At 37.2% G+C, this 27476-nt stretch overlaps 1 protein-coding gene across 3 annotated transcripts in view; it reads left to right on the forward strand.

Annotated features, from left to right (window-relative positions):
- CTNNA3 (catenin alpha 3) overlaps positions 1 to 27476 on the forward strand; it is a 1784170-nt gene that overhangs the window by 91741 nt on the left and 1664953 nt on the right. For all 3 annotated transcript variants that reach the window (XM_078434311.2, XM_078434309.2, XM_078434310.2), the window contains one exon: positions 3515 to 3618. In XM_078434311.2, coding sequence (XP_078290437.1) covers positions 3520 to 3618 — 99 coding nt within the window. In that variant the 5' untranslated portion in view covers positions 3515 to 3519. The remainder of the gene's footprint in view (positions 1 to 3514; positions 3619 to 27476) is intronic.

The raw sequence follows: 27476 nt of genomic DNA on the forward strand, positions 1-27476 counted from the left end.
CAAATTGCTTATAATTTCCTGATGACTAGAAAATGTTTCGGTACTATACACAAAGTGATTAGTATGTATTAGTGTTTTTAGCAGTATGGTCAATGTTGGATAATGTAATTTGTACTTAAATGCTTTTGGAATTATTAGATTTGTCATAATTGGTTCCTTTGAGACTTCCAGCCTAATTGTCTTTGTTTTTAACATCAAACTTTGTTGAAGACATGTAAAAGAATTATAAGAATTAGAAGTATATTTGATTATAAGCAGAGTTGAAATTCATTATCTTGACTATGTACAAATTTCTATGTTAAGTCATTGGGGACAACTGTTGGTATTATTTTCAAGAATACTTTAAATATCCATTTTTATAGTAATAGAATCATGGAGTGTAATCATGTAGCATAGCATCTGAAGTGCAGTAATTCTTCTAGCTTTTATAGTATTTGCTTCTATTAAAAATTATGTTATTAATCTAAGAATTAGAGTTAATCAAGGCAAGAGTTAATGAAGATGATTTTTTAGTTATAAGATGGTTTCGTGTGTATGTGTCTGCATGTGTATCGGGTGTACAGTGTGGAATGGCCTTGGTGAAGCACTGATCTTTTTTAAATTTAAATTTTAGTTAACATACAGTGCAGTATTGGTTTCAGGAGTAGAATTCAGTGATCACCACGTACATCATGTACCCAGTGTTTATGACAATATCCAAAACACCCACCCACATACATACACCCACTTACATTTACCCAACACTCATCACAGTACCCACCCACAACACCCAATGCTCATCACAAGTGCCCTCCTTAATACCTATCACCCATTTAGCCCATCTCCTACCTACCTTCTTCCATCAAGCCTCAGTTTGTTCTCTGTTGTTAAGAGCCTCTTGTGGTTTGTTTCCCTCTCTCCTCTTTTCCCCTCCTCCTTCCCATATGTTCATCTGTTTTGTTTCTTAAATTACACATGAGTGGAATCATATGGTATTTATCTTTCTCTAACTTATTTCATTTAGCATAATACATTCTAGCTCCATCCATGTTGTTGCAAATGGCAAGATTTCATTCTTTTTGACAGCTGAGTAATATTCTATTTTATATACATATATCTATGTATATATAATGGCATATATCATAACATATTCAAATTAAAAAATTGTCCATAAATACTATTATGCAAATCACTAAGCCCACAAATTAGTATTAACTTGTTCACAGTCAAGTATTTACTGAAGGTCCACAGAAATAAACAGTAAGAAATGTACGTGTGTGTGTGTGTGTGTGTGTGTGTGTGTGTGTGTGTGTGTGTATACACAGTCTGAAATATATATACATACATACTACTTCTTCTTTATCCATTCATCAGTTGGTAGACATATGGGTTCTCTCCATAGTTTGGCCATTGCTGATAAGAAGCACTGATCTTTTCACCTACATATACACATGGAGATCATGATTATCTTTGGAATAAATACAATAACACATTTATGGATCTAGGGGAAGGATCCAGTAGAGTGGGAGAGATTGATGAGCAAGGAGATGCTGATTTTATGGAGGTAAGCCAATGGGAGTTGTAAAGGTCTAGGAGGAGAATGGGAATAGACTATCAGGGGAAGCAGTTGGGGGGACATGGGCCCTACCCTGGGGGTTGGAGGCAAGGGTGTTGGAAAAAGAACATTCCTCTCTCCTAAAATCACTGAGATTTAAAGGAGTGTTGAAACGATTGATTCTGGATAAGAAAGACACCATGAAAATGTGTACTTGTTCCTTCCTCCCTCCCCCTTTCCTTCCCTCCCTTCCTTCCTCCATCACTCCCTCCTTCCCATTTGCCTCTCTCCTTTTCTCCCTTCCTCCCTCTATCCTTCTTTCCCTCCTTCCTTGCATCCTTCTTTCCTTCCTTCCCTCAGTTATCTGTACTTCCATTATCCAATCATAAAGCTCATTTGTCAATTAAAAAGAAAACAATTATCTACCCTTATATCTAAAATCATAAACTAAACTAAATGTATAGTAGTCCCCTTTTATTCATGGGGAATATGTTCCAAGACCCCCAGTGGATGCCTGAAATCCTAGATGGTACCAAACTCTGTGTATACTATGTTTTTTTTACTATATATATGTACTTGTGATGAAGTTTAGGCACAGTAAGAGATTAATAACAATAATAAAATAGAAAAATTATGACAATATAGTATAATAAAAGTTATGCGATATAGTTTATCTCTTTTCCTCAAAATATCTTATTGTGCTCAGTCTTCATCTTCTTGTGAGATGGTAAATTAGCCTATTTGATGAGATGAAGTGAGTTAAATGACCTAGGCATTGTGACGCAGTGTTAGGCTTCTATTCATTTTCTGGTGATATGTCAGAAGGAGGATCATCTGTTTCTGGACTGGACCATGATTGACTGTGGGTAACTGAAGCCACAAAAAGTAAAACTGTAGATAAGGGGGGAGTACTATTGTACTTCTTAATTATTTTTGTTTTAGCTTCCTTGAGTGCCATAGGGAATATCTGGATATTTTCTGGGGGCAGAATCTAATATTTTCTTAGCCTGCAAATACAGGAAACTATAGAAGAAAATGGGTAAGAGCCAAGTGGGAAGGTTTTTGAGCTGATAGTAACACATGTTTCTGTGGACTATAATTTTTTTTTGAGACTAAGTTACATACAGGTGATACATGTTTCTTACTGTTTATTTCTGTGGACCTTCAGTAAATACTTGACTGTGAATAAGTTGATACCAATTTGTAAGCTTAATGATTTGGGTAATAGTCTTTATAGCCAATTTGTTGACTTGAATATGTTATGATACATGCCATTTATGGTCTTCTGATATATATGTGTGTTCTTATGCAAAAATCTCACTGATTTCTGAGATTAATGTCAATGCCTTAAAGATGGCTTATAATTTTTTTCTTATTTTGTCTTGCCCAAGTATCAATCTCTTCTCTCTTTATGTATAACCATGCCAATTTAAATTAGTTTATTTTCTGTATAGGAAAGTAAATTGCCCCCAACTTTCTTTTCCAATCAAACCCTCAAACAGTTCCCCAAATAGAGATGTGTCATATGTCTTCCAAAGTTCTATTTGCCTCCTCATCTGAGTCATCATTAGCAAGAACAAGCAAAATATGAGTGCTGGCTGCCTCAGTGCTATGATTTCATGGAAGTCAAAGCACTTGCATGCTGTAAAATATGTCTCACCATTTGGCCATTCTTTTTTCCTTAAGACTCCTGGTCAAATGTAAACTCACCCTGGGTTATTATTTTAGTCATGAACATATACTAACATAGATTGATTCATTGGAAGATCTAATTCTAGACCACATGGCCTCCGAGAACAGATGGGGAATATCTCATTTCTCTGTTGGTGAACTTGGCACCCTGGTCATCTGAGAGCTATGGCTGATATCAGGAGAGGTGCTGAATACAGATCTCATGTACTCTATGGTTTTCATTAGTGCTTCCCCTTTAGAAAGTATTTTTCTTTATTAATAAGTGTCTTTTTTTGCTTTTGTGCACAGGCAGCATGTCAGCTGAAACACCAATCACACTGAATATTGATCCTCAGGATCTTCAGGTCCAAACATTCACTGTAGAGAAACTACTGGAACCTCTCATAATCCAGGTATTAAGACCATGGGAATAAAAATGTGTAACTGAAGAAGATCTAAAAACATGGGAAAAGTAGATCATGAACCAAGAAAAGAGTTGATTTTCATAGAATGTGTATGTCATCTCAAATTGTCCTTTAAAGTGCTGTTAAAATAAAAAAAATTATATATTTAGTAATAATAAGAAATTTATGAAAGTTACCCCCTCCAGATTCTCTTTTAAAAGCAACAGCCATAAAAATATGTATATACAGCTTTCAAAGTATCTTTATATAAATACTCTTGTTTTATAGTCATGAAAACTGAGTGAGGTAGGCAGCATGTTAAAACCATCTTTATTATATAGATGAGGAAGTTGAGCCTAGAGACTTTCAATGACTTGTCCCAAGGCACATAGTGGCTCACTTGTCAAGTAGGAAATTATTTTTAAAATACCAAAATGTATGAGAAAAGCAACTATTTAAGAAATTCTGTGATAAAGTCTTTCATAAAGTCAATAATCCTTTCATAATATACATCATGATTCTCTGACTTATTATGTAAGTCCAGATTTTGTTTATTGGAGCTCTTAAAGCAGAACTTGAAAAAACTTATACAATGCTATAGACTTAAATTTTTGTCCTTAACCCAAAATTTGTGAGGGAACTTCTCTTTAGGCTTATCACACATTATACCTTCTAAGACAAATTATCTCTTTTTCTTTTTTATTCAAGTATAATTCATATACAGTATTTTATTAGTTTCAGGTATACAATATGATTCAACAATTCTGTACATTTCTCAGTACTCATCATGATAAGTTTACTCCTAATTTTATTCATCTATTTTACCCATTCCCCTATGTCCCCTCTGGCAAACACCAGTTCTCTGAATTCAAGTGCCTATTTTTTTTTGTTGTTGTTGTTGCTGTTGTTTTTCTTTTCTTTTTTCTTTCTTTCTTTCTTTCTTTCTTTCTTTCTTTCTTTCTTTCTTTCTTTCTTTTTGTTCATTTGTTTCTTAAATTTCACATATACATGAAATCATATGGTATTTTCTTTTTTTTTTCTTGACGTATATCACTTAGCATTATACCCTCTAGGTCCATTCATGTTGTTGCAAAATGGCAAGATTTCATTCTTTTTTAGATGACTAATATTCCAGTGTGTATATAACACATCTTTATCCATTCATCCATTGATGGACACTTGGGCTGTTTCCATAATTTGGCTATTGCAGATAATGCTGCAGTAAACATAGGAGTGCGTATATATATTTTTGAATTACTGTTCTTATATTTTTTGTGTAAATACCCAGTAGTGGAATTACTATATTATATGGTGACCCTATTTTTAATTTTTTGAGGAGCCTCCAAACTGTTTTCCACAGTGGTTGCTGCAGTTTTTGTTCCCACCAACAATGCATGAGGGTCCCTTTTTCTTTATGTTCTCTCCAATACTTGTTTTATGTGTTTTTGATTTTAGCCATTCTGACAGGTGTAGGGTGATATCTCATTGCAGTTTTAATTTGCATTTCCCTGATGATGAGTGATGTTGAGGATCTTTTCAAGTGTCTGTTATCTATATGTCTTCTTTGGAAAAATGTCTCTTCAGGTCCTCTACTCATTTTATAATTGGATTCTTGCTTTTTTTTTGGTGTGTGTTGGGTTATAGAAGTTCTTTATATATTTTAAATGTTTATTTATTTATTTTGTGGGGGGAATCGTGTGTGTCCATGAGTGGGAGAGGGGCAGAGAGAGAGGGAGGGAGAAAATCCCAAGCAGGCTCCGTGCTGTCAGTGCAGAGCCCAGCAAAAGGATTGGTCTCATGAACTGTGGGATCATCACCTGAGCTGACAGCAAGAGTTGGACACTTAACCGACTGAGCCACCCAGGCGCTGCTCTTTATGCATTTTAGATAGTAACCCTTTATTGGATATATAATTTGCAAATATCTTCTCCAGTTCACTAGGTTGCCTTTTTGTTTTGTGGATGTTTTCCTTTGCTGTGCAAAAGCTTTTTATTTTGGTATAGTCCCAACAGTTTAATTTTGCTTTTGTTTCCTTTGCATAGGAGACATATCTAGAAAATATTTCTACAGACAGTGTAAAAGAAATTACTACCTGTGGTGTTTTTGTTTTTTTGTTTTGTTTTGTTTTGTTTTTTAGGAATTTTAAGGTTTTAGGCTTTACATTTAGGTCTTTCATCCATTTTGAGTTTATTTTTGTGTGTGGTGTAAGAAAGTGGTTTATTTTCATTCTTTTGTAGGTAGCTGTCAAGTTTTCTCAGAACCATTTGTTGAAGAGACTGTCTTTTCCCTATTGTTGACCATGAATAAGTGTGGGTTTATTACTGGACTCTACTCTGTTCAATTGATCTAGGTGTCTGTTTTTGTGCCAGAACCATACTGTTTTGACTACTGCAGCTTTGTAGTGTGTCTTGAAATCTGGGATTGTGATACCTTTAGTTTTGTTCTTTTTCAAGATTTCTTGGGCTTTGGGGTCTTTTGTGGTTCTATACAAATTTTAGGATTATTCTACTTCTGTGAAACATGTTGGGTTTTGATAGCCATTACATTAAGTCTGAACATTATTTTAGGTAGTATTGGCATTTTAACAATATTGAATCATTCAGTCCATGAGCATGGAATATCTTTCCATTTGTTTGGGTCATCTTGAATTTCTTTCATCAGTGTTTTCTAATTTTTGGAGTAGTGGTCTTTCACCTCCTTGTTTAAGTTCATTCCTAAGTATTTTTTTCTTTTTTGGTGTAATTGTAAATGGGATTGTTAAATCATCCCTTTTTTAGGGCTTTGAAGCACTCAAAGTTTACTTGAGTGAGAAACTGCATTGATTTTACCTCTGATACTTTATTTATTATTTGAAGAGAGAGAGAGAGGGAGAGAGACAGAGTGAGCAGGGGAGGGGCAGAGAGAGAGAGGGAGAGAGAATCCCAAGTGGGCTCCATGCTGTCAGCATAGAGCTGGACGTGGGGCTTGATCTCACAAACTGTGACATCATGACCTGAGTCAAAAACATGAGCCTGATGCTTAAATGCCTGAGCCACTCAGGCACCCCACCTCTGATACTTTAAAAATGTTCTGCTTTTCTTCTTTGTGGGATAGATGGTGAGGAGGGGAGTAACTCAGAATAGACTGCATGATTTTACTTAGCACACCCATAGAAGATATCTGCTACTGGAAACACAAAACATATGCTTTACTGATGAAAACTTAATCATGAACGTTGGCATTCTTAACAGCACTGATACCTGGTGTGAAATTGATACTTGATGACTATGTAGACTTCATTAGAATCCCTATTTTAGCCACCTACTGAATTCTCTCATGTTAAAAAGAAACAAAAAAGCTTATTTATTGTTTTCCTGGTAAAGTTCACTGAAAAAAGTAGAAAAGCAAAACAAAATAAATCAAAACCAAAACCAAAAATATGAGAATAAAAATCACTCAATTATGACAACCAAGAGGTAAACAATGTTTTGCTGTATTTACTTGCAATATACTAAAATTATGGATTTTTATTATTCTTAGAGTTTTATAACATTAAAGAACATATATGTTATATATAATTTATATCTCATATATATGAAGAATATATGTAAACAAGGTGGAAATAATACTGTATATGTAAGGTTTTATTTCACTTTCCTATTTAAAGTGATATTTTGATAATTTCCCCATTCTTTGTAAGCATGATTTCATAAAATTGTGGTTTAATTATATTGCTGCACCATAGTTTTCTTTAAGTTTATTTATTTATTTTGAGAGAGAGTGCTAGAGCATGAGCTGGGGAGGGGAAGAAAAAGGGAGAGAGTGAGTTCCAAGTGGGCTTCGCACTTCCAGTGTGGAGCCTGATGTGGAGCTTGAACTCATGAACTGTGAGATTGTGACCTGAGTCACGATCAAGAGTCAGACGCTCAACTGACTGAGCCACCCAGGCACCCCTGCACCATAGTTTTTTAAAGCAGCCTCACTTTCTTACACCACTCACAAAAATAAACTCAAAATGGATAAAGGACCTGAATGTGAGACCATCAAACCCATCAAAACCCTAGAGGAGAAAGCTTGGAAAAAACCTCCCTGACTCAGCCGCAGCAATTTCTTACTTGACACATCTCCAAAGACAAGGGAATTAAAAGCAAAAATGAACTATTGGGACCTCATGAAGATAAAAAGCTTCTGCACTGCAAAAGAAACAATCAACAAAACTAAAAGGCAACCAATGGAATGGGAAAAGATATTTGCAAATGACATATCAAACAAAGGGCTAGTATCCAAAATCTATAAAGGACTCAGCCAAACTCCACACCTGAAAAACAAACAATCCAGTGAAGAAATGGGCAGAAGACATGAATAAACACTTCTCTAAAGAAGACATCCAGATGGCCAACAGGCACATGAAAAGATACTCAATGTCACTCCTCATCAGGGAAATACAAATCAAAACCACACTCAGATATCACCTCACGCCAGTCAGAGTGGCCAAAATGAACAAATCAGGAGACTATAGATGCTGGAGAGGATGTGGAGAAACGGGAACCCTCTTGCACTGTTGGTGGGAATGCAAACTGGTGCAGCCACACTGGAAAACAGTGTGGAGGTTCCTCAAAAAATTAAAAATAGATCTACCGTATGACCCAGGCAATAGCCTTGCTAGGAGTTTACCCAAGGGATACAGGAGTACTGATGCATAGGGGCACTTGTACCCCAATGTTTATAGCAGCACTTTCAACAATAGCCAAATTATGGGAGGAGCCTAAATGTCCATCAACTGATGAATGGATAAAGAAATTGTGGTTTATATACACAATGGAGTACTACGTGGCAATGAGAAAAGAATGAAATATGGCCCTTTGTAGCAACGTGGATGGAACTGGAGAGTGTTATGCTAAGTGAAATAAGTCATACAGAGAAAGACAGATACCATGTTTTCACTCTTATGTGGATACTGAGAAACTTAACAGGAGACCATGGGGGAAGGGAAGGAAAAAAAAAGGGAGGGAGCCAAATCATAAGAGACTCTTAAAAACTGAGAACAAACTGAGGGCTGATGGGGGTTGGGAGGGAGGGGAAAGTGGGTGATGGTCATTGAGGAGGGCACCTGTTGGAATGAGCACTGGGTATTGTATGGAAACCAATTTGACAATAAATTTCATAAAAAAAAATAAAGCAGCCTCCCATTTTGGGACATTCAGGTTGTTTTTGCTTTTTTACTGTTATGAATAATGTTGTGTTGAACATCTTTGTATATAAATTTTTGTCATCAGTTCAAATTGTCTCCCTAGGATTAGTTACTAAATGTAAAAGTGAGCAAGTAATGAGAATTGTTATGGTTTTTGAAAGTTATAAAATGAGTTCTCACAAGTCATTTAAGATTTTGTTCCTCTGCAATTACTAGATGTGAATAGGGTAATGGCCTTCATTTAGTGATAAAGGCTAGTGCAGTAATGCAACCACATAACCCTTATTTGTCCTGTAAGAGTAGAACATTAGAGTTGGTCACTTAAGACTTGCTAGTCACAAAGGCTGCTGACATATTGTTTATGAATAGAGAAAGTATCATTATGAAGAAACTACTTTTTATGTTCTAACTGAAACCAATAAATAGTTTGGTTTAGTCAAGTACATTGATAAGGCAGTCAATAGGGAATATTTTAAATAAATTCACATTGAAGAGTATGCTGTTCACAGTTTATGTGTATTTCCTGGCATGTTTAAAAACTATTATAATAATCTATAAACACTTGATGAGTCCATGTAGAAAATTAAAAGGGTAAAATGACCTGTAATAAGTGTATTTGATTGGAAAGAAATTTAACTCTTTTAAAAAGTGTGGTCATGCTTATTACTTCACAGGGGTTTAAATATGGTGCTTGGATTCATACTTCTTCATGATCTACAAGTAAATGTGTCAGGGAAAGAATAATTAGTATTTATTATATGCTAGATAGTTCTCAGTTATATGTAAGTGTAGTTGCTAATTTTATGGTCCTTAAGATTGTTGTGAATGTTTTTGAACAAGTTTCTTGATTTCTTAAAGGCAGTTGGTATACTAGTTCACTAATATCCCAGTTAGAAAAAAGTTTCTAGATCTTAGCAAGATTCAAATCAAAGTATTAATAATTTATAGAATATTTACTATGTTTAGAAATTATCCCATAAAGGAGAATTCTAGTGCAGCAAATGATTTGGACATACTCTTGATTTTCATTTTAATGGAATTATTCTTATCAAAAACCAGCGCATTTCTAACTCAAAGAATTATTAATATAACCGACCTTTTGTTGATGCACAGAGTTCTTGTATCTGTCACTTTGATCATGTATTACCTATCAATACAAGTAAAAATTTTCCTTAAATTGTATTTTAGGTGCATTTTTCTAGAATAGCATCATACTGAATATCTCATTGCATTTTTTTCTATTTTTTCTATTTTATTTTATTATTTTATTTATTTTTATTATTTTATATTTTTAAAATTTACATCCAAGTTAGCATATAGTGCAATAATGATTTCAGGACTAGATTCCAGTGATTCATCCACTACATATAATACCAGTGCTCATCCCAACAAGTGTCTTTCTTAATGCCCCTTGCCCATTTAGCCCATCCACCCCCCAAAACCCTCTGGCAACCCTGTTTGTTCTCTGTATTTAAGAGTCTCTTATGTTTTGTCCCCCTCCCTGTTTTTATATTATTTTCGCTTCCCTTCACCTTATCGTCATCTGGTTTGTATATTAAATTCCACATATGAGTGAAGTCATATGGTATTTGTCTTTCTCTAATTTTGCTTAGCATAAACACTGTAGTTCCATCTATGTTGTTGCAAATGACAAGATTTCATTATTTTTGATTGCTGATAAATGGATGTAGATATCTATAGATATTTATATATAGATATATCTATATTGATATACATATCTATATTTATCTATAATATATATATTTATATATATCACATCTTCTTTATCCATTCATCTGTTGATGGATATTTGGGCTCTTTCCCTACTTGGGCTATTGATAGTGCTGCTATAACCACTGGGGTGCATTGTGCCCCTTCAAAACAGCACACCTGGCATCCTTTGGATAAATACCTAGTAGTGCAATTGCTGGGTGATAGGGTAGTTCTATTTTTAATTTTTTGAGGAACCTCCGTACTGTTTTCCAGAGTGGCTGCACCAGTTTGCATTCCCACCAGCAGTGAAAAAGGGTTCTTCTTTCTCCGCATCCTTGCCAACATCTGTCGTTGCCTGAGTTGTTAATTTTAGCCATTTTAACAGGTGTGAGGTGATATCTCATTGTGGTTTTTATTTGTATTTCCCTGATGATGAGTGATGTTGAGCATTTTTTTCATGTGTCTGTTAGCCATCTAGATGTCTTCTTTGGAGAAGTGTCTATTCAGGTCTTTTGCCCATTTCTTCATTGCATTATTTGTTTTTTGGGTGTTGAGTTTGATAAGTTCCTTATAGATTTTGGATACTAGCCCTTTGTCTGATATGCCATTTGCAAATATCTTCTTTCATTCCATTGATTGCCTTTTAGTTTTGCTGATTATTTCTCTCGTTGTCCAGAAGCTTTTTATCTTGATGAGGTCCCAGTAGTTTGTTTTTGCCTTTATTTCCAGTGCCTCCGGAGACACGTTAAGTAAGAAGTTGCTGTGGCTAAGGTCAGAGAGGGTTTTGCCTGCTTTCTCCTTGAGGGTTTTGATGGCTTCCTACCTTACATTTAGATCTTTAATCCATTTGAGTTTATTTTTGTGTATGGAGTTTATTTTTGTGTATGGTGTAAGAAAGTGGTCCAGGCTCATTTTTCTGCATGTTGCTGTCCAGTTTTCCCATTTGCTGAAGAGACTGTCTTTATTCCATTTGATACTCTTTCCTGCTTTGTCGAAGATTAGATGGCCATATGTTTATGGGTCCATTTCTGGGTTCTCTATTCTGTTCCATTGATCTAAGTGTCTGTTTTTGTGTCAGTACCATACTGTCTTGATGATTACAGCTTTGTAATACATCTTGAAGTCTGGAATTGTGATGCCTCCAACTTTTGTTTTCTTTTTCAGAATTGCTTTGGCTATTTGGGATCTTTTCTGGTTCCATACAAATTTTTGGATTGTTTGTTCTAGTTCTGTGAAGAATGTTGGTGTTATTTTGATAGGGATTGCATTGAATATGTAGATTGCCTTGGGTAGTATTGACTTTTTTTTCAACGAGTATTTAATTTGAAATACTTACTTGGTTTAAGTATGTAATATTGTCTCTGGTTATACTGGAAAACATTCCAAAAGAAGTTCATGATCTTTAAGCTCATAGTGCCACCAGATAAAGTTATCAATGTAGTAACCCCATTAAAAAATCCTCACTTTTACTCATTATTTATCTTAATGTTATATTCCTTTGCTTTCAAGGTTTCACAGAAATTACTTGCCAGCTCTGTATATAACTCAAAGTCAAAATCACATTTTAATTTTTGGAGTAATTGGTCATAGATACTATTATGTCACTCTGGCTTCTATTCATTTATTCATAAATCTTTATTCTGCTCTTTTTATAGTTATCAGAGTGTTCCCCACCAAACTTGATTTATCTTTAATCTATTTTTTTTTCTCTTGGGTACAGGTAAATTACTAGGTCATTTTACAGGGATGTTCTGTCTGGGATATATTTCAATCAGTTGCTTTCATTTTTTCTGTGTTATAACTTAAACAGTTGCATCCCTCTGTAATAAATTCCTCAAATGTATCAGAAATAATTTTTTTCTCAGGAATTACATTTTTATGATTGCAACTGTAGGCATCTGCACTTTATCACTTTCAAGATCCAAATTAGGCAGTGCAGTGCAGAAAGTCTATTTATGCACAATTGCGATTAAAAGAATTTACATCTGTATGTCGTATACTCTTTGAAGGAAATAAGAGTTGCTAGATCATGCTACAGTCATTACATAATGGAACTGTCTATAATCTTATTTGCCACAAAATATAATTTGCTATGTGTCAGATTCATGTTGAAAGCGAACTTAAAGAACTGACTTACTCAAAATCTTTTAAGATAAAAACATTAGCAAACTTTGTATAACGTGTTATCTTGTACAAAGTTTTTTTGGGGTAAAGGTTCAAGTATATTTTATGATGTGTATATATCCTATGTTTCAAGAGGTAAATACAGAGTTAAATCAATAGTAATAAACATTATTTCTCTGGCTCTCATTCCTAACTCTTGTAGGACCTTCTCTTGGCCTTTCCTTGGCTTCTACTTGCATAGTGTCTCCATCTATTTCTGGAAGTCCCTTGGGGATGGTTTCATATACTCAATAATATTCATTGGGTCTAATTTAAGAATATCTTCCAACTCTTTTATTGGTCAGCATAAGCTAGATTTTGCTGTGATAAGCCAAATCCCATATTTCTGAGGCTTAATAAAAGTTCATTTTGTGCTTACGCTACATGTCCATTGTAAGTTAGCAGGATGTCTCTACTTAGTACCAGCACCCAGAGACCCGGCTTCATATCTGTATTTACTTCCAGTATTGTAACAGGGAAAGAGAACATGATGAATCACGCAAAGTCTCCTAAAATGTCCACCCAGGTGTGATATATGTCAGTTTCACTCATATTGCTTTTGTCAAAGCAAGTAATGTGGTCATTGTGGATACTGGATGTATGATCCTATCCTGTGCTCAGGAGAATGGGAATATTGTGAAAATCTCCAGTAACTATTATCTTCCAAATTGCATTCTTCTTAGAGGTTCCTTTTTTGGTGGGCAGCTGACTTATTGACAGTTACTTGTTGGCAAGAAGCCTATGAGGCAATCTGGCATGCGAGCTTTGCCTTTGGGAGAAGATGGTGAATAGGTTCTATCACCATCCTCTTTTTGGGGAATTGACTACATACTGAGAGTTAAGCAGTTAGTATCTGGGGTTAAACAGTTCCATCATGTACAAAACTAAAGAAAGAAGTAGAGACAGGGAGGAGAGTTCTAGTGGAGCAGTTTTCAAATTCAGATCCACAAACTCCTGCTATTGAGGGACAGTGAAAATACCTATTTACCAGTGTTTTAATGTATTCTTCCAGTTTCCAAACCACATTCTAGTCTCAGAATTATAATCTAGCCTCTGTGGGGCCTGTTTCCAGTTCCCTTGAGCATTGGGCATATAGGCCAGATATTTTTCTTCCTTATGTGATCTGATTCCCTGGCTTCCTACCTCCTCATCTGAAAGTTCTGAAAAGTTCAAAAGAAGTGTCTGCAAGTTCAAAAGAAGTTCCATTAGTAGCAGCAATCCAGGGTTCCTATAATTTTCCTCATTACCTGTGTTAGGATGGACATTTTCCTGCAAAGTCTCTCCTTTGTTTTTCTTCTCATCTCTAAAATTTGGAGTCTCTGAGGTATGACTCACTTTTGCTTCCAAAACTGTCTGCTGTGTTTTCCCATTTCGTTTAGCTTTGTCTTGTTGATGATTCACTGTCAATGATGCCCATTGTGAGTCTGGGAATGACGTGCCAAGGTAGCCATGTCCCAATTCCTCCAAAGCTGCCAGTTCTCAAGGTGGCAGAATGGCACTGGGCTCCTACAGGAGAGGGGAGAATGCCTCTCTTCCCAAGTGTGCTGTCACATGGGCCCCAGTGAAGCAATTTTTGTGACCTAAAGCCACACAAAATTCATTATGAAAAAACTCCTTTCAGCTTCTTCTCCAATCTCTCCCCTCTCCTTGTTAGTGTAAATCCCAATCCAAGTGCCTGGATGGTGAATTCTTACTCTTCCAAGTACCATGTTTTTCTTTCTTTCCTGGCTTCTGTGCAGAACCCCTGTGCCACACCCTACTATCAACAGAATTTCTTTCTCCTCTCCTTCAGCCAAGAGAAAGAAAAGAAAAAAAAAAAGCAATTAGATGTTTAGATATCCAAAGGGTTCTTTTCTTACTATTCTATAGACCGATCTGATTGATTTCTATGTAGCTGGGAGAAGACATGCTTTGGCTTCTTAGCCTCCTAGAATATAATTTCCTTTGATTCTTTCAGAAAAGAATTCAAGTTCCATTTGTTTGTGGTGGTTTTCTGTCATTTCAGTACGTCATTTTGAATGAGTGTGATGCTTTTTGCTTAGGTTTCCTTGGTTTTATCACCAAGCTTCTTTTTGGTAGCTTTGCTGATTATTCTATCAATAGAATTTATGTCAGAATTGATCTTGAAGATTCCAAGGAAATCTTAAAGACAGGTCTGCATGCATATAGTGTTCTTGTAGATTACTTTATATGCAAATATTGGGGTTTTGACTCTAACTTCAACAAGTTATCTTAGAAGTTCGTTAATGAATGTCTTTTAAACACTTACAGGTTCAAGGCTTAGTAAGTATAAAGATGTTATCTCTATGGTATTTCTATAGTTGAGAAAAAGGAAGCCACTCTTTATTTTTATTTTTTTTCAATATATAAAGTTTATTGTCAAATGGGTTTCCATACAACACCCAGTGCTCATCCCAAAAGGTGCCCTCCTCAATACCCATCACCCACCCTCCCCTCCCTCCCACCCCCCATCAACCCTCAGTTTGTTCTCAGTTTTTAACAGTCTCTTATGCTTTGGCTCTCTCCCACTCTAACCTCTTTTTTTTTTCCTTCCCCTCCCCCATGGGTTTCTGTTAAGTTTCTCAGGATCCACATAGAAGTGAAAACATATGGTATCTGTCTTTCTCTGTATGACTTATTTCACTTAGCATAACACTCTCCAATTCCATCCACGTTGCTACAAAAGGCCATATTTCATTCTTTCCCATTGCCATGTAGTGCTCCATTGTGTATATAAACCACAATTTCTTTATCCATTCATCAGTTGATGGACATTTAGGTTCTTTCCATAATTTGGCTATTGTTGAGAGTGCTGCTATAAACATTGGGGTACAAGTGCCCCTATGCATCAGTACTCCTGTATCCCTTGGGTAAATTCCTAGCAGTGCTATTGCTGGGTCATAGGGTAGGTCTATTTTTAATTTTCTGAGGAACCTCCACACTGTTTTCCAGAGTAGGAAGCCACTCTTTAAATTAAAATAAGGATGGGGCACCTGGGTGGCTCAGTCAGTTAAGTGTCTGACTTTGGCTTGGGTCAGCCCCACATCAGGCTGTGGGTTTGAGCCCTGCATTGGGCTTTGTGCTGACAGCTCAGAGCTTGGAGCCTGCTTTGGATTCTGTGTCTCCCTCTCTTTCTTCACCTCCCCAACTCACGCTCTGTCTCTCTCTCTAAAATAAATAAACATTAAAAAATTTTAAATTAAAATAAGGATAAGAAAAACTACTAGCTAATTGATTAAAATAGCCTGAGGAATTGTGCATGGCTGAATATATAAGGATTGCTCCCACCACCAGAATTTGGTAGCTCTGAGATTAGCTGTGAGCAGATGTCAGTCTCAGCATATTTTCATCTCTACTCACTTGCTTCCTAGACCTTTTATTCTGTCAGGCTCTGATTTTCTTTCCACTTACTCTAGTGTTGCTGCCATGTTGTTCTTGTTTCTCTGACCACCCCAGTCCATTCCACTTCTGTTGTTACTTTATCTTTTAATCACAGCTCATCTTTTCCTCTGCACATTCAGACTGATCTCACAGGTATCCACTTCTAACTTAGTTGTGGAATAAGGTCTTTTTCTTATAAATGGGTTCCATAGGCAGCCAGGTGACATAGACTGATAAGCCCATATCCATCTGCCTTTTTAGTGGAAAATGCTAGATTGATGGGAGAAATTCTGGTTCAGCTGGTTGAAGGTATAGGAGTCCATATCTCCCAAGATGTCATCATTTTCACTGCTTTAAGTGTGATTCTACCCTTCACAGACATTCCTGGACTATTTCAGAACACCCAGCATCTATAGCTTGACAACTCCATGCAAACTTTTTCTGTACAGGTCCAGAGAGTGAATAGTTCAGCTTTGACAGTCATAGGGTCTCTATTGCAATTACTTTGCCATTGTAATTTGAAAGCAGCCATAGACAATACGTAAGCAAATGGATGTTTATAATAAAATATGGCTGTGTTCCAATAAAACTTTATTTACAAAATAGGCAAGTGACTAGATTTTGCCCTGGATGCCTAATTTGCAGGCCCCTGCTCTACACTGACAATTTTCTCATAGAGATAATCTATATTTACTGATTAAAGAAGGGTAAGAAATGGGCAATATCCCATACACAGTTGGGAGTTCCTGTGACATAAATTATGATGGAGTGATTTGTGGCCAAGCCCTGTGAGAGATACAAAAGCCTCACTTGGGAGAAGAGTGCTAACTAGGCAGTTGAGAAAATTCCTATTTGCTTTGACATCCTGTTAGTCCAGTGGTTTTCAATCCTGGCTGCACATTAAAATTATCTGGGGAGCTTTAAAAAATCCTGATGTCCAGGCCACACAGGAAACCAATGAAATCAGAATCTTTGGGAGTAGGACCAAGAAGTAATTTTAAAAGCTGCCAGGTAATTACAATGTGAGAAATGCTATGCTGGCCTTTATATCAGCCAGTAGTGAACCTGATTCTGCCTCTTGGCCCAAGGCTTGCTCTAGTATAGGGCTCATTCCCTGTCTTTTTAATGGATTTCGGTGGTGCTCATCTGGGATAAATTTATAAGGAATTCCTGAGGGTAACCTCCTTATCAACTCTCTGTAATGTGCTCAGTTAGCTCTCCTAGGTCCCAGTAGGACTGTTAGCAGCGGCTCTAGGAAAACTACTGTTATTGAGAGGTCTTGGATCCATGTTCTGTAGCTCTCCCTTACTCAGCAGTCCACTACTAGATAGCATTATGGATCCATGTATGGATTAGGTTATGGTGGACTCTAAGTTTTTTGACTACCCATGGCACCTTGCTTTTGGTGGACCCTATTTGGGGTGGAATTGCTGTGAGGAAAGAGATTCATAATGCACAAGTCTGAAATTGTGGTGTGGTGTCCTATCATATGTACGTTTATAATCATCTGCACCAGGGCTTTTCAACTTTCAGCTATATGAGGGCATTGTGTAAGGAACTTACAAACATCCTGCTACCCAGGCCACAGCTAAGGCCGATTAAATCAGAATCTTGAGTAGGACCCTGTTAACAGTATTTTTAAAAAGCTTCCCTTGGGGCGCTTGGGTTGCTCAGTCGGTTAAGCGTCTGATTCCCACCAAGGTCATGATCTCACGGTTCGGGTTTGAGCCCCATGTAGGGCTCTGTGCTAAGAGCTCAGAGCCTAGAGCCTGCTTTGGATTCTGTGTCTCCCTCTCTCTCTGCCCCTTCCCCCATGCGTGCTCTGTCTCTTTCTCTCTCTCTCAAAAATAAACATTAGAAAAAAGTGTTTTTATAAAGCCTCCCAGGTGATTGTATTATACAGCCACTGGAGTAAGACCTTGCTGCCTCCGAAGTGTTGTCCATGGACTTATAGCATCATGCTCACTTAGAAACTCCTGAAAAATGAAGTCCCTTATGCCCTACCCTGGACCCCCTGAATCAGAATCTATGGTGTAATAAGATCCCAGTTGATTTGTATCACATTCAAGTTTGAGAAGGTGGTGGTGGAGACTGTAAATTTTAACTTTTAAATTGCAACATTGTGTAGGCAGAGTTGGAAACCACTACCTTACATCCTTATGCTGGGGCATCCTTATATACATCCTTATATACATCCTTATGCTGGGGCAGAGTGGTGAGGTCACCAGGAATTTCTGAACTCTGATTGTTGTTCTGTTCTGAAGGGGCTGCCCAGGGGTGATTATCCTGTTGTGAGAGACCTGCACATTTTTTTTTTTTTTTTTTTTTGAGGAGGATCTGCCTCTCCCACACCCTGACTAAGCCTGTGGTCAGTCTATGTCAAGGGATCCTATGATACCCAGAAATGGCTTTGGGGCACTAGAAACCATGACCTGAGAAACGAGATTTTCAAGAGCTAGGGATTCTCTTTAGGATGTTTGGAACCAGGACACAGTTTGTTATAATCTAGAAATAATTTTTATCTTTGGAAAAGTTATTTAACCTTGATATAGCTGGAAATTTGGATATTTATAGTATGTACAGTACAATGCTGTATAAACTAAGGCTTAACAAATGTGGTTTGTGATTTTTCAGATGAGTTTTTTCTTTTAACATTTTTTAAAGTTTATTTATTTATAATCTCTATACCCAATGTGGGGTTTAAACTCACAACCCTGAAATCAGAGAGTCCCATATTCCTCTGACTAAGCCAGCCAGATGCCCCTGCGTTTTTTCTTTTTAGGAAACAGTTTGCATTCTCAACCCATGATAGAGCAAGATACTGTGGTTTAGACACATTTTCCAACATTCTCCACCTGTATTTTTAACATTTCTGAAATTATGATATATCTTATAACGAATATGAGCATTTAATGTAGTTTTCCTTTTTGATGATTTTAGGGCACAGTCCCTTTTGGTAAGTACTCAATTTCTTTAGATATAGTGATCAGAAATAGGTGGTTGGATGGGAGTGTTGCTTATGTGATCCTATGGGAGTGGGAGATGGACCTTTGTACATGTAGTGGTTATTGCTGCAGAATGGCTGGTTAATGCTGCAGATTTCTGGACTGGTGACCAGTCCCACTGGTGACCAGACACCCAGTGGTGACTGGGTGTCTCTGTATTTCCTATATAGTCCATAGCTGACAGAATTTGTGGCATATTCTTTTTCATCTTGGTTGGAGTCCATAGTTCTCTCAGGTTGCTTGGCCCCTGATAGTGCTTCAGACCCTTAAATCCCAGATACATCCTCTGTCAAGTGTTTGGCATTATCTGTCTACTTCTCAGCCTATGCTGTAGGATCACCTTGTTTCTCACCATGGTGGGCTCAGGGCAGGCCCACCAGTCTTTAACACAGCCACATTTTGATGTCCTTTATGGTATCTAGGATGGTGTGGGTCTTATCCGTGTCTCATGGCAATCAGGACTGACTTTAGGAAAGCTAAGCTTCCCTTCCTCCTACTTATAATAACACTGTGGTGCCAAGATGTCACTGTGGCAACTCCAAAGTTTGTGCAGAGCAGCTTATGAAGCTGTTTTCTTCCAGAGTTCCAAAGATAAATGGAACCAAGGCTCTCTGTTTTCAGTATTTCCCCTCAATCATGCTAATGCAGCTCCCCAGTCTGAGTGAACCTCAGACAGGGGAAATAAGGACATGTATCTTACCTGTCTTTCTTGTCTGTCAGCCTCTTCTTCCACTAGTCTCTTGGGGCTAGGTGAGGGGAGCTTCCCTACTTTTTTTCTTTATCTGACCAGATCTGCTTCGTAAAACTCTATGATCTAGTCTGTCAGATCTAGCCTTTGCTAAAGAGGAGCCAAAATAATGTAGAAAATGATTTTCTTTTTCATTAATGCCTTCCACAACTATTTTTTTCTTAAAATCTCAAGAGAATCAGCTTTGAACTCAAACCTGATTAATGGTATTTTTGTTCATATATATATATGTATATATATGTAAATATATATGTATATACACACATATATGTGTATATATATGTTATATACATATATATGTTATATATGTATACATACATATATATGTGTATATATATAAATTTTTTAAATTTAAATTTTGGTTAGTTTATATACAGTGCAATATTGGCTTCAGTGGTAGAACTCAGTGATTCATCACTTACATACAAGATCCAATGCTCATCACAAGTGCCCTTCTTAATGCCCATCACCCATCTAACCCATTTCCCATCACCTCTCTTCATCAACCCTTAGTTTGTTCTCTGTCATTAAGAGTCTCTTATGGTTTATCTCCCTCTCTTCTCTTTCCCCCCTGCTTACCATATATTCATCTGTTTTGTTTTTTAAATTTCACCTATGAGTGATATTGTACAGTATTTTTCTTTCTCTGATTTATTTTGCTTAGCCTAATAAATTCTAGCTCCATTCACGTTGTTTGGCAGGATTTCATTCTTTTTGATGGCTGAGTAATATTCCATTGTATATATGTACATGTATACGTATATATTCATGTGTGTGTATGTCTATATATCTATATATCTGTTTACCTCACCTCTTCTATATCCATTCATCAATTGATGGACATTGGGCTTTCTTCATAGTTTGGCTATTGTTGATAATGCTGGTATAAAAATTGGGTGCATGTGCCCCTTTGAATCTGTACTTTTGTATCCTTTGGGTAAATATCTAGTAGTGCAAATGCTGGATCATAGGGTAGTCCTAATTTTAACTTTTTGAGGAGCCTCCATACTATTTTCCAGAGTGGCTACACCAGTTTGCATTGCTACCAACAGTACAACAGGGTTCCCCTTTCTCTGCATCCTTGCCAACGTCTGTTGTTTCTTGTGTTGTTAATTTTAGCAATTCTGACTGGTATGAAGTGGTATCTCATCGTGGTTTTAACTTATGTGTCCCTGATGATGAGTGATGTTGAGTGTCTTTTCATGAGCCATCTGGATGTCTTCTTTGGAAAAATGTCCATTCATGTCTTCTGCCCATTTCTTAACTGGACTATTTGTTATTTGGGTGTTGAGTTTGATAAGTTCTTTATAGATTTTGGAGATTAACCCTTTCTGAAATATGTTGTTTGCAAATATCTTCTCCCATTCTGTAGGCTGCCTTTGATTGTTTCCTTTGCTTCAGAAGCTTTTTAACTTGGTGAAATCCCAAAAGTTTATTTTTGCTTTTGCTTCCCTTGCCTCTGGCAATGTGTGTAGTAAGAATTTGCTATGTCCGAGGTCAAAGAGGTTGCTGCCTGTGTTCTCTAGGATTTTTGATGGTTTCCTGCTGCACATCATTTAGGTCTTAAATGCATTTTTAAAAAATGTCTATTTACTTTTTTTTGAGAGAAAGAGAGAGAGAGAGAGACAGAGGCATGAGCAGGGGAGGGGCAGAGATGGAGACACAGAATCCGAAGCAGGCTCCAGGCTCTGGACTGTCAGTACAGAGCCTGATGCAGGGCTTGAACTCACGGACCATGAGATCATGACCTGAGCTGAAGTCAGATGCTTAACTGACTGAGCCACCCAGGTGCCCCTGGTCTTAAATGCATTTTGAATTTATTTTTATATATGGTGGAAGAAATAAGTTCAATTTCATTCTTCTGCATGTTGCCAGCCAGTTTTCCCAACACCGTTTGTGGAAGAGACTCTTTTTTTCCATTGCATATTCTTTCCTGCTTTGTTGAAGGTTATTGACGATTGATTAATGGTATTTTTGTTCTGTCTTACTCTCTGTATTCCTGGAATAATAGGCCTCACAGCTCAGCCTTGAATTTGAATGCTCCAATATTGACAAAATATTATCTATACTTACATTCTGAAAAGAAGCAATAGATGGTATTTGTTGTAATTAATAGTGTTTTAGAATTGAGGAACTATGGTAATATCCTAATGTTATTAAGATGAGACTTTGGGGCATCAAAGATCAAGTGATGGCCAATAAGATTCAAAATTCATGAATAATATTTAAGTTCTACAAAAAATGAGGCAATAATAGGTTTATTGATATAATGTTAATGCTGACAAATAAGGTGAAAAAAACCTAAGCAATTTTATTTTATTTTATTTTATTATTTTTAAGTTGAAGTATAATTGACATATAACATTATTAGTTTCAGGTGTACAACATAATGAGTCAATTTGTATATATTGTGAAATTATCACCACAATAAGTCTAATTAGCATCCATTACCATATATATAAGTTACAGATTTTATTTTTTTGGATAAGAAGGTTTTTTTGGCATCATAGTGATTTTTATTCTGAAAATGAACATTCTCATTAAATTCACATTCTATATAAAAGAGATGAACAGTACAAATGGAGCCGCTGCCAAGGCTATGACTGAAGACCAATATCTAGCCCTCAAGTTGTGGGGACCTACTGACACTTTCTTTACGAAGGAAGAAAAAAAATAATGAAGGATTGCTTAAGTGAACATAAATTGCATGCTCACCATTCTACTTGAGCAAATTTGTGAAATAATCTTTTAACATAGCAGGTAGTTCTTTTTTTTCTGCATTACTTTTTTTGAAAATTTTTATTTATTTATTTATTTTTAAATTTACGCCCAAGTTAGTTAGTATACAGTGCAATAATCATTTCAGGAGTAGATTCCAGTGATTCATCCCCGATGTATAACACCCGGTGCTCACTCCAGCACGTGTCTTCCTTAATGCCCCTTAGCCATTTAGCCCATCCCCCCTACCCACAACCCCTCCAGGAACCCTCTGTTTGTTCTCTATATTTAAAGTCTCTTATGTTTTGTCCCCTTCCCTGTTTTTATATTATTTTTGCTTCCCTTCCCTTATGTTCATCTGTTTGTAGCTTAAATTACTCATGTGTGTGAAGTCATATGATACTTGTTCTTCTCTGACTAATTTCGCTTAGCATAAAATACCCCCTAGTTCCATCCATGTAGTTGCAATTGGCAAGATTTCATTCTTTTTTTTTTAACTTTTTTTTAACGTTTATTCATTTTTTAATAGAGATAGAGCGTGAGTGGGGAGGGGCAGAGAGAGAGGGAGACACGGAATCTGAAGCAGGCTTCAGGCTCTGAACTGACAGCACAGAGCCCGACGCGGGGCTCGAACTCACGGACTGTGAGATCATGACTTGAGCTGAAGTTGGACGCTCAACCAACTGAGCCACCCAGGCACCCCTCATTCTTTTTTATTGCCGAGTAATACTCCATTGTGTGTGTGTGTACACACACACACACACACACACACACACACCACATCTTCTTTATCCATCCATTCGTTGATGGACATTTGGGCTCTTCCATACTTTGGCTATTGTCGATAGCACTACATTGGGATGCATGTGCCCCTTTGAAACAGCAGACCTGTATCCCTTAGATGAATACCTAGTAGTGCAATTGCTGGGTTGGAGGGTAGTTCTATTTTTAATTTTTTGAGGAACCTCCATCCTGTTTTCCAGAGTGGATGCACCAGTTTGCATTCCCACCAATAATGCAAAAGAGATCCTCTTTCTCCACATCCTCGCCAACGTCTGTTGTTGCCTGAGTTGTTAATGTTAGCCATTCTGACAGGTGTGAGGTGGTATCTCATGGTGGTTTTGATTTGTATTTCTCTGATGATGAGTGATGTTTAGCATTTTTTTATGTGTTGGTGACCAGCTACCCAGTCTCTGTGCTCAGAACTCTGTGCTCTTGCCAACTAGCAATCAAGCACCCCTCCTTTTTCTTCGACTTCCATCTACTTCCTGCTTCTACACTGTCCCTGACCAAGCCCTCAGCCTGGCAGGCAGCACCTAACTCTTGAGTTTTATCTCAGATGGAGCTATGTTTCCAAACTCCTCACTTCTGAGAATCCTGTGGCTTTGACCCATTCCAGCCTTCTAGGGGAGGGTCTCCTGGAGCAATGACTGGGTGCTGGCTTGCCCCCAGGAACGTTTGTGCAATTCTACTGCTGCAGATGCCCAGAGACTGTGGCTGGGTACTAGTCTGCCCCAGAAAAAGTTCTTGGGCTCGTGTAGCAGCAGCATTTCAGGGATTATGGTAAATCACAACACACATCTGTTACAGGCTTTACCCCTAACGTCCTTGTTCCAACAGTAGCAAACATAGCTGTTCTCCAGGGTTCGCTGGGAACTTTGCCTGTGGGGAGGCCTCACAGCCTCTACCAAAAATGTCCTCTCAACAGGGAACTCCCTCCCTGTGTGGCCTGAGGACCCTTCAGACCTTGCTGTCTGCTCCTGGGTATTTGCCCTTCCAGCCAGAGCTCCACCAGGTATTGAACTGTGGAGTTGCAGACTCTGCGCTCCCCTGTTTATTGAGTCTTAATGGTATTTAAACCCTGTCCTTTCTCCTTTCTCCCTTTCTTGTTGAGTCCCTTCTGGGTGTTTCCAATCTTTCTCTTTCTCTCCAGCTGCTTTCAGGGGGAGTGCTTTTCCTGTATTCTTCCCCCTGTCTCCATCCTCTCTGCAAGCAGAAACAGCTTCCTACCCTATGCAGGTTCTCTCTCCCTCAGTTCACCTCTCTGCACCACATACCTGCTGAGTTCTGTGGTTCAAGTTGTGTAGATTGTTCTGTTAATCCTCAGATCAGTTTTCTAGGTGTGCAAGATGGTTTGGTGTTGATCTAGCTGCATTTCAGGGAAGAGAGAGGCAAAAAAACCTTCCATGCTGCTCCACCATCTTGGCCTCTTCTCCTCTGTGATGAGGACTTGTAAGATCTACTCTCTCAGCAACCTTCTTTCTTTTATTTTTAAACGTTTATTCGTTATTGAGAGACAGAGAGACAGAGCATGAGTGGGGGAGGGGCAGAGAGAGAGAGGGAGACAAAGAATCTGAAGCAGGTTCCAGACTCTGAGCTGTCAGCATAGAGCCCAACAGGGAGCTCAAACTCAGCAGCCTTGAGAGCATGACCTGAGATAAAGTTGGACACTTAATCAACTGAGCCACCCGGACATCCCTCAGCAACTTTCAAATACGCAGTACAGTATTATTAACTATAGTCAACATGCTGTATGTTGTATCTCTGTAGCACTTATTTATTTTATAACTGAAAGTTTGTACCTTTTGACCCCTTTTACCCATTTCACCTAACCTTCTGCCTCCCTGCCTCTGACAACCACCAGTGTGTTCTCTGTATCTGTGAACTGTTTTTGTTTTTTTGTTTTTGTTTAGTTTTTAGATTCCACATGTAAGTGAGATCATATGGTGTTTGTCTTTGTCTGACTTATTTCTCTTACAATATTGCCCTCTGGTTCCATCCATATTGTTACAAATGTCAAAATTTTATTTTTTATGGCTGAATAATATTCCACTGTATATGTATACCACATTTTCTTTATCTATTCATTGGTCATTGGGCACTTAGGTTGTTTCCATATCTTGGCTGTTGTAAGTACTGCTGCAGTGAACATGGGATGCATGTATTTTTCTGAGTTAGTGTTTTCATTTTCTTCTAACAAATACCCAGAAGCTGAATTGCTGAGTCATATAGTTGTTGTGTTTTTAATTTTTTGAGGAACCTCCATATTGTCTTCCATAGTGGCTGCATCATTCATATTTCCACCAACATTGCACAGAAATTCCCTTTTTTCACGTCCTCACCAACGCTTACTATTTCCTATCTTTTGGTAATGATGATTCTAACATGTGTGAGGTGATACCTCATTGTGGTTTTGATTTGCATTACTCTGATAATTAGTGACATTGAGCACCTTTTCATGTAGCTGTTGGTTATCTGTATGTCTTTTTTTTGGGAAAGTATATGTTTAGGTCCTCTGCCCATTTTTAATTGAGTTGTTTTTTTGCTGTTGAGTTGTAGGAGTTCTTTATTTATTTTGGATATTAACCCCTTATTAGATATATGATTTGCAAATATTTTCTTCCATTTAGTAGGTTGTCTTTTCATTTTGTTGATGGCTTCCTTTGCTGTGCATAATCAATTTTAAAATGAACATCAACATTTAAATCACTTATGGTCTCTAGTCAAACCACATTTGCATTGCTTTAGAATTTTGACCATCGAGCTCTACAAATCAAATCACTATGGTCTTTCCTATTGTTTGTTGTCTCTTATTCAGACATGATTAGCAGGTATATTTCCCCTGGATATTTCCGATAAGAAGTTTTGTGTTTGAAGAGAAAAGCAGTAAGTCTCATGGTCTAGGGAAGATGGGGAAGGAAGAATCTGACAACAGATAGTGGGAGTAAAATGTAGTAAAGTTTTATAAGAATGTGTTGGCAAAACATATGGCATAATTTATTCAACTTTGTTGTTGATAGGGTTATAAATGTTTATTAAACAAAGCTGAGACACAGAATTAGGGGTCATAACCATACCCCATCATCAATCACTCCTAGAGGTGGAATGATGGACTGGGTGGACCATGTGAACACAACTTAACTGCTACATGTAAAGAAAACCCATTTTTATTTTAGGGCCAGGTTGGTCTTGATTGGATTGTTCACTTATTTTATTTCCTTCAAGCAGTTAGTGGTTATTGATGGAAAATAATTGTCCTTTTTTTTTTTTTTTTTTATTTGCTTAGCACCTCTTTGAATCACTACTTCACTATAAACTACTGGTTATTGATTCATCAGAAAGATTAATGCTTGCTTTATCTATAAATAACAACATGAATATAATTTCCCCTTAGTTCGCTCAATTCAGTATTTTGATGGTTTTTCACCACATTTTTGGAAACATTTATTTGGAGAATGATTAAGATTACATTTTACCAAAGCCTAAATTTGTGTCTGAATTATTGCTCTGTGTAAAACAAGTATCTTTTAATTAATTAATTAATTAATTAATTAGAGAGAGAGAGAGAGAGAGAAAGAAAAAGCAGGGGAGAGGGGTAGATGGAGAGTGAGAGGAGAATTCCAAGCAGGCTCCATACTTGTGGAGCCTGACCCGGGGCTTGATCTCACAACATGAGATCATGACTTGAGCCAAAATCAAGAGTTAGAGGCCTAACTGACTGAGCCACCCAGGTGCCTCAACTAGTATCTTTTCTAAATAATAGTCACATTCAAAATGGCAAAAGCTACATATCCTACGATTAATAGGTTAATGGTTGGGTTGCCTAAAGATACTACCTATAAAGGTTGGGGTGCCTAGAGCTCAGTCATGTAACTTCTCAGCTCTACTTTGTTTTTGGGAAATATCATCCAGTCTCATGATTTCAAAAAAATACTGTTCTCAAACATCTTTGAAATTTTAGTAAGACCAGTAAACCATTGATATATGGATAATTACAATGAGAATGTAAGCTATAAGAAACATATTTCCAGCTCTTATCTTTCTCAACTCCTGAATTGTATACTAGTCTCTAACTTAGAAACTCTAATAGGCAATCTTAACATGCCTAAAGTTCAACTCTTGATCTTCTTCCTTCTTACGTCTCCTTAAGTAAATATTACCTCCATATACCCAACTGATTAGGCCATAT

The sequence above is a fragment of the Panthera onca genome, chromosome D2 (assembly GCF_046562875.1).
Source record: "Panthera onca isolate mPanOnc1 chromosome D2, mPanOnc1 haplotype 2, whole genome shotgun sequence".
Taxonomy (NCBI): domain Eukaryota; kingdom Metazoa; phylum Chordata; class Mammalia; order Carnivora; family Felidae; genus Panthera; species Panthera onca.